The sequence below is a fragment of the Nicotiana sylvestris genome, chromosome 12 (genome assembly GCF_000393655.2).
Source record: "Nicotiana sylvestris chromosome 12, ASM39365v2, whole genome shotgun sequence".
NCBI classification, from domain to species: domain Eukaryota; kingdom Viridiplantae; phylum Streptophyta; class Magnoliopsida; order Solanales; family Solanaceae; genus Nicotiana; species Nicotiana sylvestris.
The window spans coordinates 109,802,848-109,825,507 of record NC_091068.1 but is presented as its reverse complement, the minus strand read 5'-3'; the positions used below and the strand labels follow the sequence as shown (position 1 = coordinate 109,825,507).

Here is a 22,660-nt window from a genome sequence, read left to right as displayed (position 1 = left end):
CAAACCATCCGATAGGAGAACGACATCGCCAACCATATAAAGCCTCAAATGGATCTATCTCGATGCTGGACTGATAATTGTTGTTGTAAGCAAACTCAGCCAAAGGAAAAAATCAATCCCACTGCCATCCGAAATTAATCACACATGCTCTGAGCATATCCTCCAATATCTAAACTGTCTGCTACGTCTTCCCGTCGGTCTGCGTATGAAAGGCTGTGTTGAGATCTATATGGGTACCCAACTCACTCTGTAATGTTCTCCAGAAATGTGAAGTAAACTGAGGGCCTCTATCTGATATGATGGAAACAGGTACACCATGCAACCGAACAATCTCCTGAATATAAATCTGGGCTAACCTCTCTGAAGAATACGTGGTTACCACCGAAAAGAAGTGTGCCGACTTGGTCAACCTATCGACAATGACCCAAACCATATCAAACTTCCGTAAGGTCCGCGACAACCCAACTACGAAGTCCATAGTAATGCGCTCCCATTTCCACTCAGGTATAGTCATCTGCAGAAGTAGGCCACTGGCCTCTGATGCTCATACTTGACATGTTGGCAATTTAGGCACCTCGCCGCATACTCAACTATGCCTTTTTTCATCCGCCGCAACCAATAATGTTGCCTCCGGTCGTGATACATCTTTGTAGCACCTGGATGAATAGAATACCGAGAACTGTGTGCCTCCTCTAATATCTTCTCCCTCAAGCCACCAATATTAGGAACACATAGGTGACCCTGGAGTCGCAAAAAACCATCCTCACCGATAGTAACCCCCTTGACACCACACTGTAGTACCGTCTCTCTAAGAACCAACAAGTGTGGAACATCAAATTTATGAGCCTTTATATGCTCAAATAGTGAAGACTGGGTAACGACGCATGCAAGAACTCACTTGGGATCTGAAATTGTCATGACCCCGGTTCGCCTTCCGTGAACCATCATGATGACACCTAGCCTCTACGACTAGGTAAGCCTAAATTGCGAAAGATAAACCAATTTGCGGAATAACAACAATTTAAAACAGAGATAGAGTGATATAACAACGTTTAAAAGTGCCACTCGACATACACAATATAAATTCTCGAAACTAATACATTTTTTCCAAAACCCGGAAACCCATGAATCACAAGCTACGAATATAATAAAATGCTCTAACTCCGGAATGTCTACATCAACAGAAAAGATAGAAGGGCTGTCACTACAAGATAGAATGCAAAGGGACTCCTCGGTCCGCAAACGCAACATATATACCTCGAAGTCTCTAGAGCAGTTGCCTCGCCTCAAGGGTGATAGGACTGAGTCACAGTACCTGGATCTGCACATGAAAAACATGCACAGAAAGGGCATGAGTACACCACAACAGTACTTAGTAAGTGCCAAGCCTAACCTCGGTCGGGCAGTGACGAGGAAGGTCAGGGCCCTACTGAAATAAAATAAAAATATAAGGTATGGCAGTATAAGATAAGCAGTACAGTTGAAAGCTTAACAATAAGAATTTAATATAGGAAAATAAGGAATTCAATAACTGAAACAGAGGCAAAACAATCACAAGGAAATAACTGGGGATCTCTCAGTATCCCGAGGATCTCTTAGTACCCTCAATATATGCCTGGGATCTCTTGGTATCCCGAGGATCTCTCGGTATCCTCAATATATGCTAGTGATCTCTTGGTATCCCAAGGATCTCCTGGTATTCCCAATATTCGTGCTAGGGATCTCTCGGTATCCCGCACCTCAGCTCAAATCATAAATACGTGCAGGGGATCTCCCGGGATGTCGTCCCGTAGTCCCAAAGTAAAACACGCAACAACAACACAAGGAATACTCATTTAAGCTCAATTTCGTACCAAGTAAACAGGTAATTCTAACCTAACATGCTTCACGTAATATAATTAAGGCAGGTTAAGCAAGTAAGCAATTAAGTCAATTAAACATGTTTTTCTAGGTGTTACAGGCTTAAATTGCAGGTAGTATAAGACAGGAAAAAGGAACACAATTAAAATTACTTAAAGAAAACCGAATTTTCAACAATTATCTCAAGTACACACTCGTCATCTTACGTACAATGCATTTCAATTATCAAATATACCAAAATCCTTACACTCGCACGAGTTCAGGTAAAATGACCAAAATACCCCTCGGGCCCACATCTCAGAGTCAGGTAAAATTTACATTTCCAGAATCCTTACACTCTCACGAGTTCAGTCATACCAAAAGTATAAAAATCGGACCTCAATTGGTCCCTCAAATCATCACTCAAAGGCCTCTAATTACTCAAGCCCTAACCCCCAAATTACCACTGATTTTCCTTAATTTTTCATGCTTATAATGATAAAAATCACTCCAATAATGAGTTTAGGGACCAAAGACCTTACCCCAATGAACTCCTCTGAAAATCCCACTTGAAATATGCTCCCCAGGCTTCTTCCCGTTTGAAAAGAGGTGAAAAATAGCTAAATTTCGCGAAGGCAAACATTTATATGTTTCTGCCCAGCGATTACCGCATCTGCGGTCAAGGGAGCACACCTTCAGTCCCGCACCTGCGGAAGAATGCATCGCATGTGCGAAAAGTCACTTAACGGGCTGGTCCGCATCTGCGGCACCGCATTTGCGAAAACCCAGCCGCACCTGCGGATCTTGGAGCTCTGGGCCAATATCGCTTCTGCAGCGCCGCACCTGCGGGATGACAGAAAACCAGCAGCTGAAGCTGCAACTCTAAACTCTAAAATCCTTCTGTCAACCATCCGAAATCATCCTGAGCCCCTCGGGACCTCAACCAAAGGCACCAATAAGTTTAATACCATTGTCCAAACTTATACCAACCCTTAAAACACCTAAAACAACATCGAAACAACGAATCAACCAAGGATTCAAGCCTAAAAATTCCAAAACTCGAAATATACTTTCGATCAAAAAGTCTATCAAACCTCGTCCGAATGACCTGAAATTTTGCACACACGTCACATTTAACACTACGGAGCTACTCCAACTTCCGGAATACCATTCTGACACTCGTATCAAAATCTCACTATCAAACCGGAAACTTCAAAATCCGACCTTTCGACATTTCAAGCCTAAATTAGCTACGGACCTCCAAAATACAATCCGATCACGCCCCTAAGCCCGAAATTACCCAACAGAGCTAACAAAACCATCAGAATCCCATTTCGAGGTCGTCTTCACACTGTTCTGACTACGGTCAACTTTCCAACACTTAAGCTTTCATTTATGGACCAAATATCCCAAAACTCTCCGAAACTCAAAACCGAATATCCCGGCAAATAAAAATAGCAGAAATAAACACGGGGAAAGCGGTTAATAAGGGATCAGGGCATTAATTCTTAAGACAATCGGCCTGTCGTCACATCCTCCTACACTTAAACATTCTTTTGTCCTCGAACGAGCATAGAGTCATACCTGAAGTAGTGAAAAGATGAGGGTAACGACTGCGCATATCCTGCTCGGTCTCCCAGGTCGCCTCCTCGACCGGCTGACCCCGACACTGAACCTTTACTGATACAATATTCTTTGACCTCAGCTTTCTAACTTGCCTGCCCAATATTGCCACTAGCTCCTCAACATAGGATAGATCCTTGTCCAACTGGATTGAACTGAAATCCAATACATGCGACGGATCACCGTGATACCTCCGGAGCATCGAAACATGAAACACCAGATGAACTCTCCCAAGCTGGGAGGTAAGGCAAGCTCATAAGCAAGCTCCCCAACACGCCTCAATATCTCAAAAGGGCCAATAAACCTTGGACTCAACTTCTTTTTCTTCACAAATCTCATAACGCCCTTCATAGGTGAAACCCGAAGCAGAACCCACTCTCCAACCATGTAGGAAACATCACGAACCTTCTGATCTGCGTAACTCTTCTATCTAGACTGGGTTGTACGGAGTCTATCCTGAATCACCTTAACCTTCTCCAAAGCATCCTGAACCAAGTATGTGCCCAAGCCTCACCCGACTCAAACCAACCAATCGGGGATCTACACCGCCTCCCATATAAAGCCTCATACGGTGCCATCTGAATTTTGGACTGATAGCTGTTGTTGTAAGCAAACTCCACCAATGGCAAGAACTGATCCCAAGACCCTCCAAACTCAATCACACACGCATAGAGCATATCCTCAAGAATCTAAATAGTGCGCTCGGACTGTCCATCCATTTGAGGGTGAAATGCTATACTAAACTCCACCCGAGTACCCAACTCATGCTGAACGGCTCTCTAGAATCGTGATGTGAACTAAGTACCTCTATCTGAAATGATGGAAATTGGGATACCATGCAGATGAACAATCTCTCGGATATAGATCTTCGCTAACCGCTCTGAATAATAAGTAGTACACATAGGAATGAAGTGAGCGGACTTGGTCAGCCAATCCACAATCACCTAGATAGCATCGAACTTTCTCAAAGTCCATGGAAGCCCAACTACAAAGTCCACGATGATATGCTCCCACTTCCACTCCGAAATCTCTATCTGCTGAAGCAACCCACCCGGTCTCTGGTGCTCATACTTCACCTGTTGGCAGTTAAGGCACCGAGCTACAAATCCAACTATATCTTTCTTCGTCCACCTCTACCAGTAGTGATGCCTCAAATCCTAATACATATTCACGGCACCTGGATGAATGGAATACCGCGAACTGTGGGCCTCCTCCAGAATCAACTCCCGAAACCCATCAACATTGGGTACACAAATCCGACCTTGCATCCTAAATACCCCGTCATCACCAATAGTTACACCTTTGGCATCACTGTGCTGAACCTTGTCCTTGAGGACAAGCAAATGAGGGTCATCATACTGACGCTCCCTAATATAATCAAATAAGGAAGACCGAGAAACCATACAAGCTAGAACCCGATTAGGCTCCGAAAGATCCAATCTCAAAAACTGGCTGGCCAAGGCCTGAACATCCATCGCCATAGGTCTCTCCAATGCTGGTAAATAAGCTAAACTCCCCAAACTCTCTGCCTAGCGACTCAAGGCATCGGCCACCACATTGTCCTTGCCCGGGTGATACAAAATAGTGATATCATAGTCCTTTAGCAACTCTAACCACCTCCTCTGGCGCAAATTTAGATCCTTTTGCTCGAACAGGTGCTGCAAGCTCCGATGGTCAGTATAAATCTCACAGGGAACACCATACAAATAATAACGCTAGATCTTCAGGGCGTGAACAATGGAAGCTAACTCAAGGTCGTGGACCGGATAATTCTTCTCGTGAACCTTCAACTGTCTGGAAGTGTAGGCAATCACCCTACCGTCCTGCATCAAAACCGCTCCAAGGCCAATCCTCGAGGCATTACAATAAATCATATAAGACCCCGACCCTGTAGGCAATATCAAAACTAGGGCTGTATTCAAAGTTGTCTTGAGCTTCTGAAAGCTTGCCTCACACTCTTCCGTCCACTGGAACGGAGCACCCTTCTGGGTCAATCTGGTCATCGGGGCTGCAATCGATGAAAACCCCCTCAACAAAACGACGGTAATAACCCGCCAAGCCAAGGAAACTACAGATCTCTATAGCTGAGGATGGTCTAGGCCAACTCTTCACGGCCTCTACATTCTTCGAATCCACCTGAATACCCTCACTCGACACCATGTGGCCTGAGAATGCCACAAAATCCAACCAAAACTCACATTTCGAGAACTTAGCACACAATTTCTTTTCTCTCAAGTTCTGAAGCACTATCCTCAGGTGCTGCTCATGATCTTCCCGACTCCGAGAATACACCAAAATATCATCAATAAAGACAATGACAAACGAGTCAAGATACGGCCAGAACACACTGTGCATCAAATGCATAAAGGCTGCTGGGGCATTGGTCAACCTAAATGACATAACAAGGAACTCATAATGACCATACCGAGTCTTGAAAGCAGTCTTCGGGATATCTAGCTCCTGAATCTTCAACTAATGGTAACCTGAGCGCAAGTCAATCTTAGAAAACACCCGTGTGCCCTAAAGCTGGTCAAACAGATCTTCAATACAAGGCAAAGGATAACGGTTCTTCACTGTAACCTTGTTCAACTGACGATAATCAATACACATACGCATAGAACTATCCTTTTTCTTCATAAACAAGATAGGAGCACCCTAAGGTGATACACTAGGCCGAATAAAACCCTTATCAAGCAATTCCTGTAACTGATCCTTTAACTCCTTCAATTCAGGAGGAGCCATATAATACGAAGGAATAGAAATGAGCTGAGTGCTCGACAACATATCAATGCCGAAATCAATATCTCTATCAGGCGGCATGCCCGGAAGATCAACTGGAAACACATCGGGAAAATCCTGTACTACTGGGACTGAATCAACTGAAGGGGTATCAATACTTACATCTCTCGCATAAGCTAAATACGCATCACACCCCTTCTTAACCATACGTTGAGCTTTAGGAAAAGAAATAACTCTACTAGGAGTGTGATCTGAAGTACCCCTCCACTCAACACGCGATACGTTTGGCATAGCTAGTGTCATGGTTTTGGCGTGACAATCAAGAATAGCATAATGGGGCAACAACCATTCCATGCCCAAGATAATATCAAAATCTACCATGCTGGGCAATAATAAATCGGCTCTGGTCTCAAAACCACTAAAAGCAACCAAACACGACCGATAAATGCGGTCCACAACAAAAGAATCTCCCACAGGAGTAGAAACATAAATAGGGGAACTCAAGGAATCCCGAGGTACACCCAAATGCGGAGCAAAATAAGAAGACACATAAGAGTAAGTGGAGTCTGGATCGAATAGAACCGATGCATCTCTGTGACAAACCAATATAATACATATGATGACAAAATCAGAGAAAATAGCCTCAGTACGGGCAGGAAGGGCATAATATTTGGCCTAGCCTCCCCCTCTAGGGCGACCTCTACCTCCTCGACCTCTACCTCTGGCTGGCTGAGCAGGTGGAGTAGCAACTGGAGTTGTAAATATAGTCTGAGAACTCTGCAGGGCGTATTATGGCTGAGAAATCTGTGGAGGCGCACTCCTCCCAAGTCTAAGGCAATCCCTCCCCACATGGCGTGTGTCACCACACTCAAAATAAGCTTTGAGAGGACGTGGTGGTTGTGACTGGCTCTGGCCAGGTCTCCTGGACTGTCCTCTGAAAACACCCCACGCAGGAGGTGCATAATAAGGCTCCTGAGGTTTTGGAGGAGCTGGAATACCACTGGCTGTTGGAAAAGCTAAATGAATAGGGCGACTCATATAACCCCTACCATGACTACCTGCAGCTAGGGCACGAGCACCAGAATAATGGCCCGACTCTCGAGACCTCTTAGCCTCCCTCTCCTCTCTTTCCCTAGCATGCATGCCCTCAATCCTCCTAGCAATGCTCACCACCTGCTGATAAGAAATGTCCATCTCCAACTCACGAGCATGTCTAGCCAAACTAGTGTAACAGACAACATACTCTGAGACAGTCATAGCACCCTAGCGCAAGTGCTCAAACTCTACACAGCATGCATCCCTGAGGCTCTGAGGAATATGATCTCTCATGAACATATCTGAAAACTAAGTCCAAGTCGGGGAAGCAGCCTCATCCAGACTGTCTAACTCATAGGTGTGCCACCACTTATATGCAGCTCCTCGAAGCTGGAAAGTACTGAAGAAAGCCCGCTCAATCCTGATATACCCATGGTACGAAGAATACAGTAACACTTATCTAGAAATCCCAGAGCATCATCCAATGCTAGACCACTGAATACAAGAGGCTTGTACTTCTTGAACTTCTCAAGCCTAAGCTGCTCATCCTCGAAAACTGCTGCCATGTCCTCAGGCTGATCTCGGACTGTAGGTTGTACAAGAATAATCTCAGGGACCTACTCAACATACACTCGCTACTCAGGAGTGCGGGCGGAGGGAGTTTGTGCTCCTCCCCCGGCCTGAGACGTAGCTACAGTAAGGGGAAGCAACCTTGCCTAAGCCAAAGTAGTGTACATGCTCATGAACTGTGCCAGAGTCTCCTGAAGTGCTGGAGTAGTAGTAGCAGTAGGCGTATTAGTGCCTAGGCTCCTGCTGGATCTGCTAGTGGTACCTTGGTGGCAGCTTGTATAGGTGCTCTAGCTACACCACGTGCACGTTCTTGGCCTCTACCCTAGCCCCAGCCTCTAACGGCTGCAGTAGGGGGTGTGGGTGCCTGATCATCTCGGATAGCGCGTGTCCTTACCATCTGTGAGAGAATAGAAGACAAAAGTTTAGAATTGTGATGTCAAAGTATCGCACGACAAGGAAATCAAATGAAGTGGAAGTTTTCCTAACAGTTACATAGCCTCTCGTAGATAAGTATAGAAGTCTCCCTACTGATCAGCGAGACTCTAATAAACCGGCTTGTAATTCATGACTCCTATGAACCTAGAGCTCTGATACCAACTTGTCACGACCCAGGTTCGCCCTCTATTAACCATCGTGACGGCACCTAGTCTCTATGACTAGGTAAGCCTAAATTGTGGAAGATAAACCAATTTGCGGAATAACAACAATTTAAAACAGAGATAGAGTGATATAACAACGTTTAAAAGTGCCAATCGGCATACACAATATAAATTCTCAAAACTAATACATTTTTCCCAAAACCCGGAAACCCATGAATCACAAGCTACGAATATAATAAAATGCTCTAACTCCAGAATGTCTACATCAACAGAAAAGATAGAAGGGCTGTCACTACAAGATAGAATGGAAAGGGACTCCTCGGTTTGTGGACGCAACATATATACCTCGAAGTCTCTGGAGCAGTCGCCTTGCCTCAAGGGTGATAGGACTGAGTCACAGTAGGGATATGTACATGAAAAACATGCGCAGAACAGGCATAAGTACACCACAATGGTACTTAGTAAGTGTCAAGCCAAACCTCGGTAGGGTAGTGATGAGGAAGGTCAAGGCCCTATGAGATAAAATAAAAATATAAGGTATGACATTATAAGATAAGCAGTACAGTTGAAAGCTTAACAATAAGAATTTAATACAAGAAAACAAGGAATTCAATAACTGAAACAGAGGCAAAACAATCACAAGGAAATAACCGGGGACCTCTCAGTATCCCAGGGATCTCTTAGTACCCTCAATATATGTCAGGGATCTCTTGGTATCCCGAGGATCTCTCGGTATCCTCAATATATGCTAGGGATCTCTCGGTATCCCGAGGATTTCTTGGTATCCCCAATATATGTGCTAGGGATCTCTCGGTATCCCGAGGATATCTTGGTATCCTCAATATCTGTGCTAGGGATCTATCGGTATCCCGAGGATTTCTTGGTATCCCCAATATATGTGCTAGGGATCTCTCGGTATCCCGAGGATTTCTTGGTATCCCCAATATATGTGCTAGGGATCTCTCGGTATCCCGAGGATATCTTGGTATCCTCAATATCTGTGCTAGGGATCTATCGGTATCCCGCACTTCATCTCAAATCATAAATACGTGCAGGGGATCTCCCAGGATGCCGTCCTATAGTCTGAAAGTAAAACACGCAACAACAACACAAGGAATACTCATTTAAGCTCAATTTCGTACCAAGTAAATAGGTAACTCTAACCTAACATGCTTCACGTAATACAATTAAGGTAGGTTAAGCAAGTAAGCAATTAAGTCAATTAAACATGCTTTTCTAGGCTAACAACAGGCTTAAATTGCATGTAGTATAAGACAGAAAAAAGGAACACAATTAAAATTACTTAAAGAAAATTAGATTTTCAACAATTAGATCAAGTACGCACTTGTCACCTGACATACAAGGCATTTCAATTATCAAATATACCAAATCCTAAGGGGAAGGTCCCCCACACAAGGTTAGGCAAGCCACTTACCTCGAACCAGCTTAAATCAATCCGAAACCACGCTCTTGCCACGAGTACTCGACTCCAAATGGCCCAAATCTATTCAATTCAATTTCATAATGTAAATAACACTTCAAGTAACTGATTCTACAAAGAAATTCTAAGCTAATACGCAAAATTAGGTAAAATGACCAAAATGCCCCTTGGGACCACATCTCGAAATTAGGTAAAATTTACATTTCCAGAATCCTTACACTCTCACGAGTTCAGTCATACTAAAAGTATAAAAATCGGACCTTTATTGGTCCCTCAAATCATCACTCAAAGGCCTCTAATTAGTCAAGCCCTACCCTCAAATTACCATTGATTTTCCTTAATTTTTCATGCTTATAATGATAAAAATCACTCCAATAATGAGTTTAGGGACCAAAGACCTTACCCCAATGAACTCCTCTGAAAATCCCACTTGAAATATGCTCCCCAGGCTTCTTCCCGTTTGAAAAGAGGTGAAAAATAGCTAAATTTCGCGAAGGCAAACATTTATATGTTTCTGCCCAGCGATTACCGCATCTGCGGAAGAATGCATCGCAGGTGCGAAAAGTCACTAAACGGGCTGGGTCTGCATCTGCGGTCGCTTGACCGAATCTACGACATCGCATTTGCGAAAACCCAGTCGCACCTGCGGATTCTGGAGCTCAGGGCCAATCTCGCTTCTGCGGCCATATAGCCGCTTCTGCGGCACCGCACCTGCGGTCCCACACTCGCAGGTGCAGTTATGATAGAAAACCAGCAGCTGAAGCTGCAACTCCAAACTCCAAAATCCTTTCGTCAACCATTCGAAATCATCCCGAGGCCCCCGGGACCTCAACCAAAGGCACCAACAAGTCTAATACCACTGTCCAAACTTATACCAACACTTAAAACACCTAAAATAACATCGAAATGACGAATCAACCACGGATTCAAGCCCAAAAATTCCAAAACTCTAAAAATACGCTTTCGATCAAAAAGTCTATCAAACCTCATCCAAATGACCTGAAATTTTGCACACACGTCACATTCAACACTACGGAGCTACTCCAACTTCCCAAATTCCATTCCGACCCTCGGATCAAAATCTCACTATCGAACCGAAAACTTCAAAATTCGACCTTTCGGAATTTCTAGTCTAAATTAGCTACGGACCTCCAAGACACCATCCAATCACGCCCCTAAGCCTGAAATCACCCAACGGAGCTAACGGAACCATAGGAATTCCATTTCGAGGCCGTCTTCACACTGTTCTGACTACGGTTAACTTTCCAACACTTAAGCTCTCATTTATGGACCAAGTGTCCCAGAACTCTCCAAAACTCAAAACCGAACATCCCGGCAAATCAAAATAGCAGAAATAAACACAGAGAAAGAAGTTAATAGGGGATTGGTGCATTAATTCTTAAGATGACTGGTCGGGTCGTCATAGAAATGTCCAACCTCACATTTCTGTTAGCCAAGGATTGAATGTCCAAAGCTGGTGGCCTCTCCTCTGCTAAAATAAATGCCAAACTACCCATACTTTCCGCCTTTCTACTCAAGGCATCCGCAACTACATTTGCCTTGGTCCGATGATAAAGGATGGTAATATCATAATCCTTCAGTAACTCAAGCCACATGCACTACCTTAAATTGAGATCTATCTACTTGAACAATTGTTGCAAGCTACGATGATCGGTGTGAACCTCACAGGACACACCATAAAGATAATGCCTCCAGATCTTAAGAGCATGAATAATCGCGGGCAACTCCAAATCATGTACAGAATAATTCTTCTCACGAGGTTTCAGTTGACGTGAAGAATATGCAATAACTTGCCCTCCTACATCAATACACAACCCAAACCAATGCGTGAAGCGTCAGAGTACACATTATAATCCCTGAACCGGAAGGCAACACTAACACTGGTGCTGAAGTCAATGTTATCTTGAGCTTCTGAAAGCTCACCTCATAATCATCGGACCATCGGAATGGAGCACCCTTTTGTGTCAATCTAACTAGAGGTGTTGTAATAGATGAGAAGCCCTCACAAACCGGTGATAATAACCTGCTAACCCCAAGAAGCTCTTGATCTCAGTCGTCGTAGTAGGATGAGGCCAACCCTGAACTGCCTCGATCTTCTTGGTATCCACCTTAATATCCTTGCCTGATGCAACATGCCCCAAGAATGTTACAGAATCTATCCAAAACTCACACTTGGAGAACTTAACATATAGCTTTTATTCCCGCAAGGTCTGGAGTACTACTCTCAAATGATGCTCGTGCTCCTCCATGCTGCGCGAGTAGATCAAAATGTCATCAATGAAGACAATGACAAACGAATCAATATATGGCTTGAACACCCTATTTATCAAATCCATAAACACCATAAGGGTGTTAATCAAGCCAAAGGACATCACTAGAAACTTATAATGGCCATATCTAGTCCGAAAAGCAGTCTTCGGAATATCCGAATCCCGAACCTTCAATTGATGGCACCCCGATCTCAAGTCAATCTTAGAGAACACCCTGGCACCTTGTAACTAGTCAAACAAATCATCAATGCGCGGCAACGAGTACTTGTTCTTAATGGTAACTTTGTTCAACTGGCGGTAACCAATGCACATCTGTATAGTCCCATCTTTGTTCTTCACAAATAACATCGGTGCACCCTAAGGCAATACACTCAGTCTGGAAAACCCCTTTGCTAGCAACTCCTCAAGCTGTTCCTTCAACTCATTAAACTCTTTCAGAGCCATGTGATACGATGGGATAGAGATAGGCTGAGTACTTGGAGCCAAATCAATACAGAAATAGATATCACAATCTGGTGGCATGCCTGGAAGATCAGAAGGAAATACATCGGAGAACTCCTGGTCTACATGCTCTGAATCAATCGCCGAAGTCTCTGGAGTAGTATCCCAAACATAAGCTAGATAAGCCAAATGACCCTTCTCGACCATGTGTTGAGCCTTCATAAAAGAGATGATCCGACTAGGTGCGCTAACAGACGAACCCTTCTACTCCAATCTAGGAAACTTGGCATCGCCAAGGTAACAGTCTTGGAATGGAAATCAAGGATGGAGTGATATAGAGACAACTAGTCCATGCCCAGGATGACCTCAAAATTGGTCATATCCAGCAACAGAAGATCTGCTCTAGCCTCATAACCACAGAATATAACAACACATGACCGATAGATCCGATCCACAACAATAGAATCGCCCACAGGAGTGGACACATAAACAAAAGTACCCAGGGACTCACGGGAAACACCTAAGAAATAAGCAAACAGAGATGAGACATATAAATATATAAACCCTAGATCAAATAGTACTGAAGCATCCCTACCGCAGACAGAAATAATACTTGTGATCACGACATTTGAGGCTACTGCATCTGGTGTGACCAGAAAAGCATAGAACTTGGCTGGAGCGCCACCTGACTGGCCTTCGCCTCTAGGATGGCCCCTACCCATCTTCCCTTTGCCTCTGGGCGGACAGACGGTTGGTGGGGTAGATAGTGCTGTAATCATAGGCTGCTGACCCTACTGCACTGCCTTGCCCCAAAGCCTGGCAGAACCTCCGCACATGACTAAGATACCCGCTCTCGAATCAACCTCTTGGTACGGTGGAATGCTGACCTGAAGTCTGACCCTGATGGCTTGAATACCCGTTGGAGGAACCCTGAATATCTAGTAAGTGGTAGGAACTCTAAGTCATAACGCTGAAATAAGGTCATACTAGAGCACCCCGAGGAGGAGGCAGTGCTAGATATGTTGGTCTACTGGACTGACCCCTCACGAACTGACCTTTACTCCCAGTCGGGGCACCTTTGAACTCTCCAGAATATCGAAACCACTTATCCCTCATAGCCTGCTCTTGTCTATGCTGACGTACACCCTCGATCCTCCAAGCTATCTCCACAACTAGATTTTAAGAAGTCCCCATCTCCACCTCTCGGGCCATAGTAGCCTGAATACCAGTTTGCAAACCCGCAACAAACCTCCGCACTCTCTTTGCATCAGTAGAAAGTATCATAAGTGCATGGCGAGACAACTCAGAGAATCTCGCCTCGTCGGTCACTGACATCTGACCCTGCTAGAGCAGCTCGAACTGAAACTGCAACTCTTCCCTCTGAGAGGGTGGAATATACTTATCTAGAAAATTGAACCAATCCCAAGTCATGGGAGGAGAATCTGCTGGTCTATTGAGGGTATATGACTTCCACCACCTACGGGGCCTACCCTCCAGCTGGAAAGTAGTAAAAGCAACCCCGTGGGTCTCCAATATCCTCATGTTGTGCAGTCTGTCCCTGCACCGATCAATGAAGTCTTGGGGGTCCTCATGCCACTCACCTCCAAAGACGAGAGGATGAAGCATGTCCATCAATCAAATAACTTCTGCGGCTCACTAGCCGCAGCTGGTCTGGGCTCAGGTATAGCTGCTGCAACTGGTTGAGCTCCGCCCATGGGTAGTAGAGTACACAGCAGCTGCATACCCTGGAGCCTGAGCTGTAGGGGTCTGTGCTCCCCCCCCCTCCCCCCTTGAGATATGGTTGGGTCTGCTGGGAATAGACCAGCATGAGTCATAGAATCCATGAACCGCAGCATACGACCATGACCTCCTAGAAACCTAGCGCGAACATGAAATATGCTGGGGCTGGCTCTACTGCAAGCACCTCGCCCTGCTCCTTAATAATAGGATCCTCTACTGGATCCGTTGGTGGCATAGCTAGAGCAACTCTGGGACATCCTCATCCCCTAATATGGGCTGGAGCCCTCCCTTGGCCTCTGCCTCTAGCAACAGGGGGAGTAGCTCCTCCCTGATCTGGAACATCAGCTGCGCGCGTCCTCACCATCTGTGAGAGAATAAGAGAAAGATACTTACTACCACATTAACTGCAATATAAAAGATGAAGAAAGAGTATTTTCCTAGCACCTTATAGCCTCTCGAAGATAAGTACGAATGTCTCCGTACCGATCCGCAATACTTTATTAGGCCTGCTCATAACTTGTGAGAACTACGTGAACCTAGTGCTTTGATACCACATTGTCACGACCCAAACTTTTATAGGCCGTGATGGCGCCCAGCGTCGCCACTAGGCAAGCCAACAGTGAACTAACCACGTGATTTTTATTTTTAATCAATTTTCCAAGTAATTAAACTTCCATTAATTAAAAGATTTAAGAAATAACAGGTTTAAATAAATAAGACAAAAGCAGCTGAGTGCAATCATAACTAGGGAAAATAATCCAAAAACCACAAGTCTGCTAGTGTGTTTCAAGACCTGGTGTCACAAGTGTATGAGCACTAATAGATTATACAACGTCTAACTACTGTCTGAAATAAAAGTAGTCAGAAAATGAATGTGAACGAGAGACTCTAGGTTCTGCGGAACAGCTCAGGAAGAAGCTCACCACTAGGCCTCCGGGTAACGAGGATTTGCGCCGGTGTGATCGCCAGATGCACCTGCCTCAGATCCTGCATGGTCAGTGCAGAAGTGTAGCATGAGTGCATAAATAACATGTACCCAGTAATTATCAAGTCTAACCTCGAAGAAGGAGTGACGAGGGGTCGACTTCGACAGTTACTATAGGCTAGCAATATGATTACAGAGATTCTAAATAAGCATGGGTTATGTAAATAATAATAGTAAATCATTAACAAGCAGGAACAAATAATTCTTTCACAAATTAATAATTCCCAAGTAAATTCCTGTGATTAATGATTGTAACCTCACAAGCCACAAAATAATATCAAGTATGATTAGTCTCCGAGTATTATTAAGCACAATTTATGCCGAGGTTGTACGACCCAATCCAAAACAATGTGTACACTGCTGAGGGACGTGTGGCACGATCCATAGATGCATCTATTCTACTGCCGAAGCGTTCGGCCCGCTCCACAAGAAATGAGGATATTTTATAAGCTTTTGACTTAAACATAATTACAAAGCTAATACACAATGTAATACAATTTCCATTAACGGTCAAGTAATCCGCTCTAAATTCAAGCAAGTGAGATTCGATTTTTTACGATTCCTCTAACAAGTTCTAATATAATTTAGGCACTTAAATTAACAAGTAGGGTGAAAACATTACAAGTAATTCAAGATTTTGGATCCTAAACTACCCGGACATAAGCATAAATAGTAGCTACGCATTGACTCTCGTCACCTCGTGCATATGTAACCCCCACGATCAGAAGAAAATATTAATTTAAATCACTTATGGGGTAAATTTCCTCTTACAAGGTTAGACAAAAGACTTACCTTGTCTCAAAGCTCATTTTTTTGGCCTCAAATTCACTCTAAAGCCTCAACTCGATGCCGAACAACCCGAAACTAGTCAAATGTTGTATAAATCAAATAATATATGTTCAAAAGTTCATATTCTAACTACTAGAGGGATTACCAACCCCAATTGAAGGATTCCTAAAATTCATCCCAGGGCCCACGTGCCCGGATTTTGGAAATTTTCGAAATAAGTTGTTATCCATAACCTCACGAACTCAAATATATAATTTTCACTCAATTTCATAACTATTTCTGTGGTTAAATCCCCTTTTATCAAAATCTAGGTTTTTCATCTAAACCCACAATTTCACAAATTTTATATGTTTAATCTGCCATAATCTATGTACTTAAATTACATTTTATAGAAACTACTTACCTCAAGATTATAGGTGAAAACCCCTCTCTAAGAGATCCAAGAATCGCCCAAGGAATGCAATAAATGAACCCAAAATGCTTAAGTCTCGACTTAAATGAAGGTTCTACCCAACAATTTTTCCGCTTATGCGGCTCCGTATATGCGGAAGTCTAATCACAGATGCATTCCTCCCTTGGCTGGCCTAAATCTGCATTTGCAGAATAATGGCTCGCTTCTGCGATGCCGCTCCTGCGGCAGACGAGTTGCACCAGCGCTTGCTCCCGCTTTTACGGTCCTTTGACTGCTTCTGCGGTCGCGCATCTGTGCTCACCTTGTCCGCATATGCGGTTTCTGGGCTACCTATGCTGGGCTGCTTCTGCATCTGCTGGCTCACTTCTGTGAGGTCGCACCAGCAGCTGGCCCTCCGCAGGTGCGATTGCACCAGAAGTTGGGTGCTTCAGCTGTTCACCCAAGGCTAAACGACCTTTGTGCATCGTCCTAATGGCATCTGGGGCCCCCGAGGCCCTTTCTAAACATACCAACAAGTTTGAAATTATATAAAGGACTCGCTCTCAGCCTCAGAATGCGAAAAACAACATTAAAACTAAGGATCGTAACCCAAAACTAATAGAATCAACTTATGAACTTCAAATTCTTCCAACTTACTCCGAACGCGCCGAAACATACTTAAACTACTCAGAATGATTCTAAATTTTGCGTGCAAGTCTTAAATTACCATACGGAACTATTCCCAGACTCATAATTTCAAACATACATCGATAACAAATTTAAAGAACTTTAAAACTTACAAGGTACCAACTATCAATATTAAGTGCCGAAATGTTCCCGGGTCATCCAAAACCCGATCCGAGCATGCGCCCAAGTCTAAAATCATTATACGAACCTATTGGATCCGTCAAATCTCGGTTCCGAGATCGTTTATTCAAAATGTCAACCAAAGTCAAACTTAGCCTCTTAAAGCCAAACTAAGGAACCAAGAGTTTTGATTTCAACATGAACCTTTCCAAATCCCGATCTATACATCTCCGCAAGTCATAAAATAGATAAAGCACATACCGAGAGTCTTATTTAAGGGAATGTTGATCTATAAACTAAAATGACCAGTCGGGTTGTTACAGAAAGCCTAGTGATGTAATCTTCACTTAGGTGTAAACCTAATGGGTATAGTAAATTAATGCGTGTTTTGTAGATCGGGGTGTATTATGACTCTTAATTCTCAAGTACTCACTCAATACTTCTCGGCCATATAGTGGTTATGCCCAAATTGGCTTTCTCAAGTCCAAGTAGGTAGCAATCTAAGAATTTGATATGAATCCAAGTTGGATTTTTTCTACCTCTAGTTCAAACCTTTCAATCAAACTAGTCAAAACTTTAACTAGATCAATTTGTTGTTACCTAAGTTTTCCTAGACTAGATTCCTCTTTCTCAAGTTATAACTAAGTCAAATACAATATTTGCAACCATTAATTCTGGATATAAAGCATAAACAAGACTAAATAATAAACACTCAATCATAAACAAACACTAATATTAATAACCCATAATTTTTACACACTAAGATTGTGTTATAACCTAAGTTAAAATCTACCTACTCATGCTTGAAAATATAGAAACTACAATAGAAGAGGTAATTAAAGACCTAAAATGCAATTAAAAGATAAAAGTAGCAGGTCTTCTCCAATCTTGATCATAACTTGCCCAAAAAGGTAAAAAAATAACAGTTACATCTGCTAGGTATAACGACCCGATCGGTCGTTTTTCCTTCTAGAACCCCGTACCCCTAAATAAGAATTCATGTACGTGCTTTTACTGTTTTATAACTTGCGGGATGGTTAGTTCAGGATTTGGAAGGGCTCGGATTGAAATTGGAACACTTGGTTCCTTAAGGTTGGCTTAAAAGGCTAAGTTTGACCTCAGTCAACATTTTGAGTAAACGATCTCAGAATCGGAATTTTACGGTTCCAATAGGTTCGTATGATGATTTCAAACTTGGCGTATGTTCGTATCGGGTTTTAGATGACCCAGGAGCGTTTCAGCGCCTAATAGTGAAAGTTGGCATTTTGAGTGAATTCCATAAGTTTGGGTTAAAATGGATTTTTTTCATTCTAGACGTCTGTTTGGGATTCCGAGCCTGGGAATAGCTCTGTATGGTGATTCTAGACTTGGGAGCGCGCCCGGAAGTGGATTCAGAAGTCCGTAGGTCATTTCGGGGTCAATTGGCGAAAGTTAGAAATTTGAAGTTTTTTGAAAGTTTGACCGAGGGTGGACTTTTTGATATCGGGTTCGAATTCCAGTTCTGGAAGTTGGAGTAGGTCCGTAATATCATTTGAAACTTGCATAAAAAATTTGGCGTCATTCCGATTTGATTTGATAGGAATCGGACGCACAGAAGTGTTTTTAGAAGTTTTTAAGTACATGAGTTAATCCATGCGTTTTGGCGTCCAATTCGTAGTTTTTGATGTTATTTCAGTGTTCCGATTGCGCAAGCAAGTTTGTAGGATGTTGTTAGACTTGTGTGGGTGGTTGGTGTGGAGCCCCGAGGGCTAGGGTGAGTTTCAGACGTTCGGAAGGACGATAACCACTTTAGTTTTCTGGTGTTTCTTGGTAGCAGTTGCAGGTCTCGCATATGGAAGAATTTGTTCGCAAATGAGACCCTCGCATTTGCGAGAAGGGCTTCGCAATTGCGAAGAAGCCCAACCTGGGCAGTGTTCGCATTTGCAACACATTGGTTGCATTTGCGATCTCAGTAGAGTCCGCATTTCCGACTCCTTGGTCGCATTTGCGACCTTGCCAGCCTAAGCCAAGGTTCGCATTTGCAAACCAGGTGTCAAAAATGCGACATCTGAGACCTGTGCACAGCTTATTAATTGCGAGACTTAGACCATTTAGCTCATTGCCTCTCATCTCTTGGGCGTTATTTAGAGCTTTTGGAAGAAGGTTTTCACCTAGCACTTTAAGGTAAGTAATTTCTATACAACATGAGTTAAATACATAGATTATGGGTAGATTAACATGTAAGAATTGGTGAAAGTTAAGGGTTAGGTGAAAACCTAAGTTTTTGATAAAAATGAGATTTAACCACGAAATTGGTTATGGAATTTAGTAAAAATTATATATTTTAGTTTATGGGGCTATGGGTAACGACTTTCTTCAAAAATTCTGGAATTCGGGTACGTGGACCCGGGGTGAATTTTAGAGATTCTTCAAAAAGGCTTTGGGAATCGCTTTGATAGTTAGAATATAAACTTTTGAGCATGTATTGATTACTTTATATAATGCTTGACTAGTTTCGAGTCGTTTGGCAGCAAATTTGGGGGTTTGAGCACAACCTTGGGCCGGAAAGTAGGCTTTGAGGTGAGGTAAATCTCTTTTCTAATTGTAAGAGGGAACTAACCTCATAGGTAAATTATAATTAATATGTGCTCCTATTTGTGGGGGTACGTACGTACGAGGTGATGAGAGTTCGTACATATCTACTAATCATGCTATTGTCCGGGTAGTCTAGGACCCATACCATACTATACTTGAAATGTTTGCACCCCCTACTTGATAATTTAATTGCCTAAGTCATATTGGAATTGATAAAAGGATTGTAAAAGGTTAAATTCACTTACTTGAAGCTCTGAATGGAATACTTGAAGGTCAATGACAATTTGTGTGTTATTTAAAATGATTTATATTTGTGGAGCGGGTCGAACGCCTCGGTAGCAGATAGATGCATCTATGGTTCGTGTCGTCTGACCCTCGGTAGTGCACAGTTTAAATTATATTGGATCGGGCCATATAACCTCGGCATAACTTGCGCATGATAAATCTTTGGAACTATCCATAATTGATATTGCTTAAGTGCCTTGAGATACAAACTGTTAAATGATGAAACTAGACTTGGGACTTAATATCTGTGAAAGAAGAATTTATTATTTTCAGTTATTGAGCTTTCAGTATTATTCATGAAGTCCATGCTTAGTATATAATTTTGATATATCATTGTTAGCCCATAGTAAGTGTCAAAGTCGACCCCTCATCACTACTTCTTTGATGTTAGACTGAATACTTACTGGGTACATGTTGCTTATGTACTCATGCTACACTTCTGCACTTAAATGTGCAGGATCTGAGGTAGGTACATCTGGTTATCAGTCCAGCGCGCACGCTTGACTCCTGGTGCGAGACTATACGGTGAGCTGCCCTTCTGAGCTGTTCTGCAGCAGCCGAAATCTTCCTTTTGTTATATTTTTTTCTGTCTATTTTATTTCAGACAGTAGACACTCTTTTGTATATTGTATTAGAGTGCTCATACACTTGTGACATCGGGTCTTGGCACACACTAGTAGACTTATAATTTTGGGTTGTATTTCTACGGTTATGATTGCATTTAGCTACTTTCGTTTTGATTACTTTAAATTCGTTATTCATTAAATCTTTTAAATTAAGGAAAGTTATTTACTTGAAAAACTTATAAAAATGGGAAATCACTAGATTGTTCACTATTGGCTTGCCTAGCAACGGTGTTGGACGCCATCACGGCCTAAATTGGAATTTGGGTCGTGACACTAGGAATACAAAAGTTGCTCTAAAAAAGTGTTTTCTGTCTATTTATAGTGTCCAAATTTTGCTGACAAAAATGCCCTTCGGAAGGTTTTGCGGCCGCACAATTTGATGTGCGGACCGCACTTCGGCTTCTGTTCTTGCAACGGAAGGAGTTCTGTAGCCGCATAATTATCTTTGCGGTTGTACTTCAGCTTTCGCGGCCGCACATTTTGGTTGCGGACTGCACTCTCAAGAGGCTTTATGCTTGATCTTCTGCGCCTTCTGAACTCATCAGGCTTTGTCAGTGCCACCATCTTATGCGGCCGCACAATTTGGTGTGCGGACCGCACTTCTACAAAACTCTGAGTTCCTCGTAGGCTTCAATTCTTCATCTGCAACTGCATTTCTATTTCTGCGGACCGCATGATCATCTACGGATCGCATTTCTGCTTGCATTTCTCCTTTTTTCATGTTGAGCTGGAATACTCCTTTTTGAGTTATATTTCTTTATCGAGCTCTCATCCCCATTTCACACAAATTCACTAGATTTGGAAATAAAAATCACTACTTTTCGGACTAAAACTAAAACAAGAAGATACTAATAAGTGGTTAAAATCTACGCTTATCAGGAATCCAATCGGCTAGGGTGGCCTCATTTCACCTTATCAATCCCAGGTGAGGCTCTAAAATAGTTTTCTTGTATTAGCTCCCTTCTGTCGTTCTAACCGTTGTCAAAAGAGTCGTTCTAACCGTTGTCAAAATATACCAAGAAATTTCTTTAGATTCTTTATGTGCACGTAAATAAAAGAAGACATATATTTTCTGTCTTATTTTTAGGTAAATAGTATATATATATATAGCTTTAGCTTTTAGAAACATGAGCCAAAGTAAACTTCTAAAGCTTTTGAATTGAATAAGATCCACGACCAAAAAAGAAATTGAATAAGATCTTGTCTTTCCTTGACTATTCTAATTATTTTTCTTATTTTTAGTTATTCTATATTTGAAATTTTTCCTTGCTTTTAACATTTATTATTGTCAATACTTTTCACCGTATTTTAAATATTCTTTTTTAAAGTCCTTCCATATACTCTTATTTTTAGGTTTTTCATATCTCATAAAAAATAAATTACTTATTAAATCTTAAATGAAATTATAATTTTATCTTATACGAAATGCACTTATAAAGGGTGAAAAAGATGAACGATTGCTTTAACGATAATATAGATTCAATGAACAATTGTCACGACAAAAAATATTACTAGTTCAAAGGTGGCTCAACAAAATTTGTGACCTAAAGTCAAATTTTAATAAGAGGCCGTAAACATTTTTAATAGAATTTATATATTTAAATATATAGACACAAACATGCAAAAGAATTCATATTTTTACCAGACATAAAACCTTTTTTTTTTTGTACTAAAGATAAATATTATATATAACTAAACATGCGTACAGAGTAGGTGGTGCGGATATTGCACCATATTATAGACCACATTCCTTGTAGCAGCACTAGGCATAGAGCCAAGTAAGTTAGGAGTAATATCAGATATTTTATTACAAATACTAGGATTAGAGTTATCCCTACGTAACCCTCCAACACTGCTTGAAGTAAGACTATAGGGTTCCTTCCAT

General features: G+C 42.3%; 1 protein-coding gene across 1 annotated transcript in view; it reads right to left on the bottom strand.

Moving 5' to 3' along the window:
- The window catches only part of LOC138883526 (uncharacterized), a 71,504-nt gene extending 65,000 nt beyond the window's left edge, over nucleotides 1–6,504 (bottom strand). Inside the window, exons 1-2 of the mRNA XM_070164220.1 lie at nucleotides 6,170–6,504; nucleotides 4,740–4,830 (exon numbers count right to left, since the gene is read on the bottom strand). Coding sequence (XP_070020321.1) covers nucleotides 4,740–4,830; nucleotides 6,170–6,504 — 426 coding nt within the window. The remainder of the gene's footprint in view (nucleotides 1–4,739; nucleotides 4,831–6,169) is intronic.
- Between the last annotated feature and the right edge of the window lie 16,156 nt (nucleotides 6,505–22,660).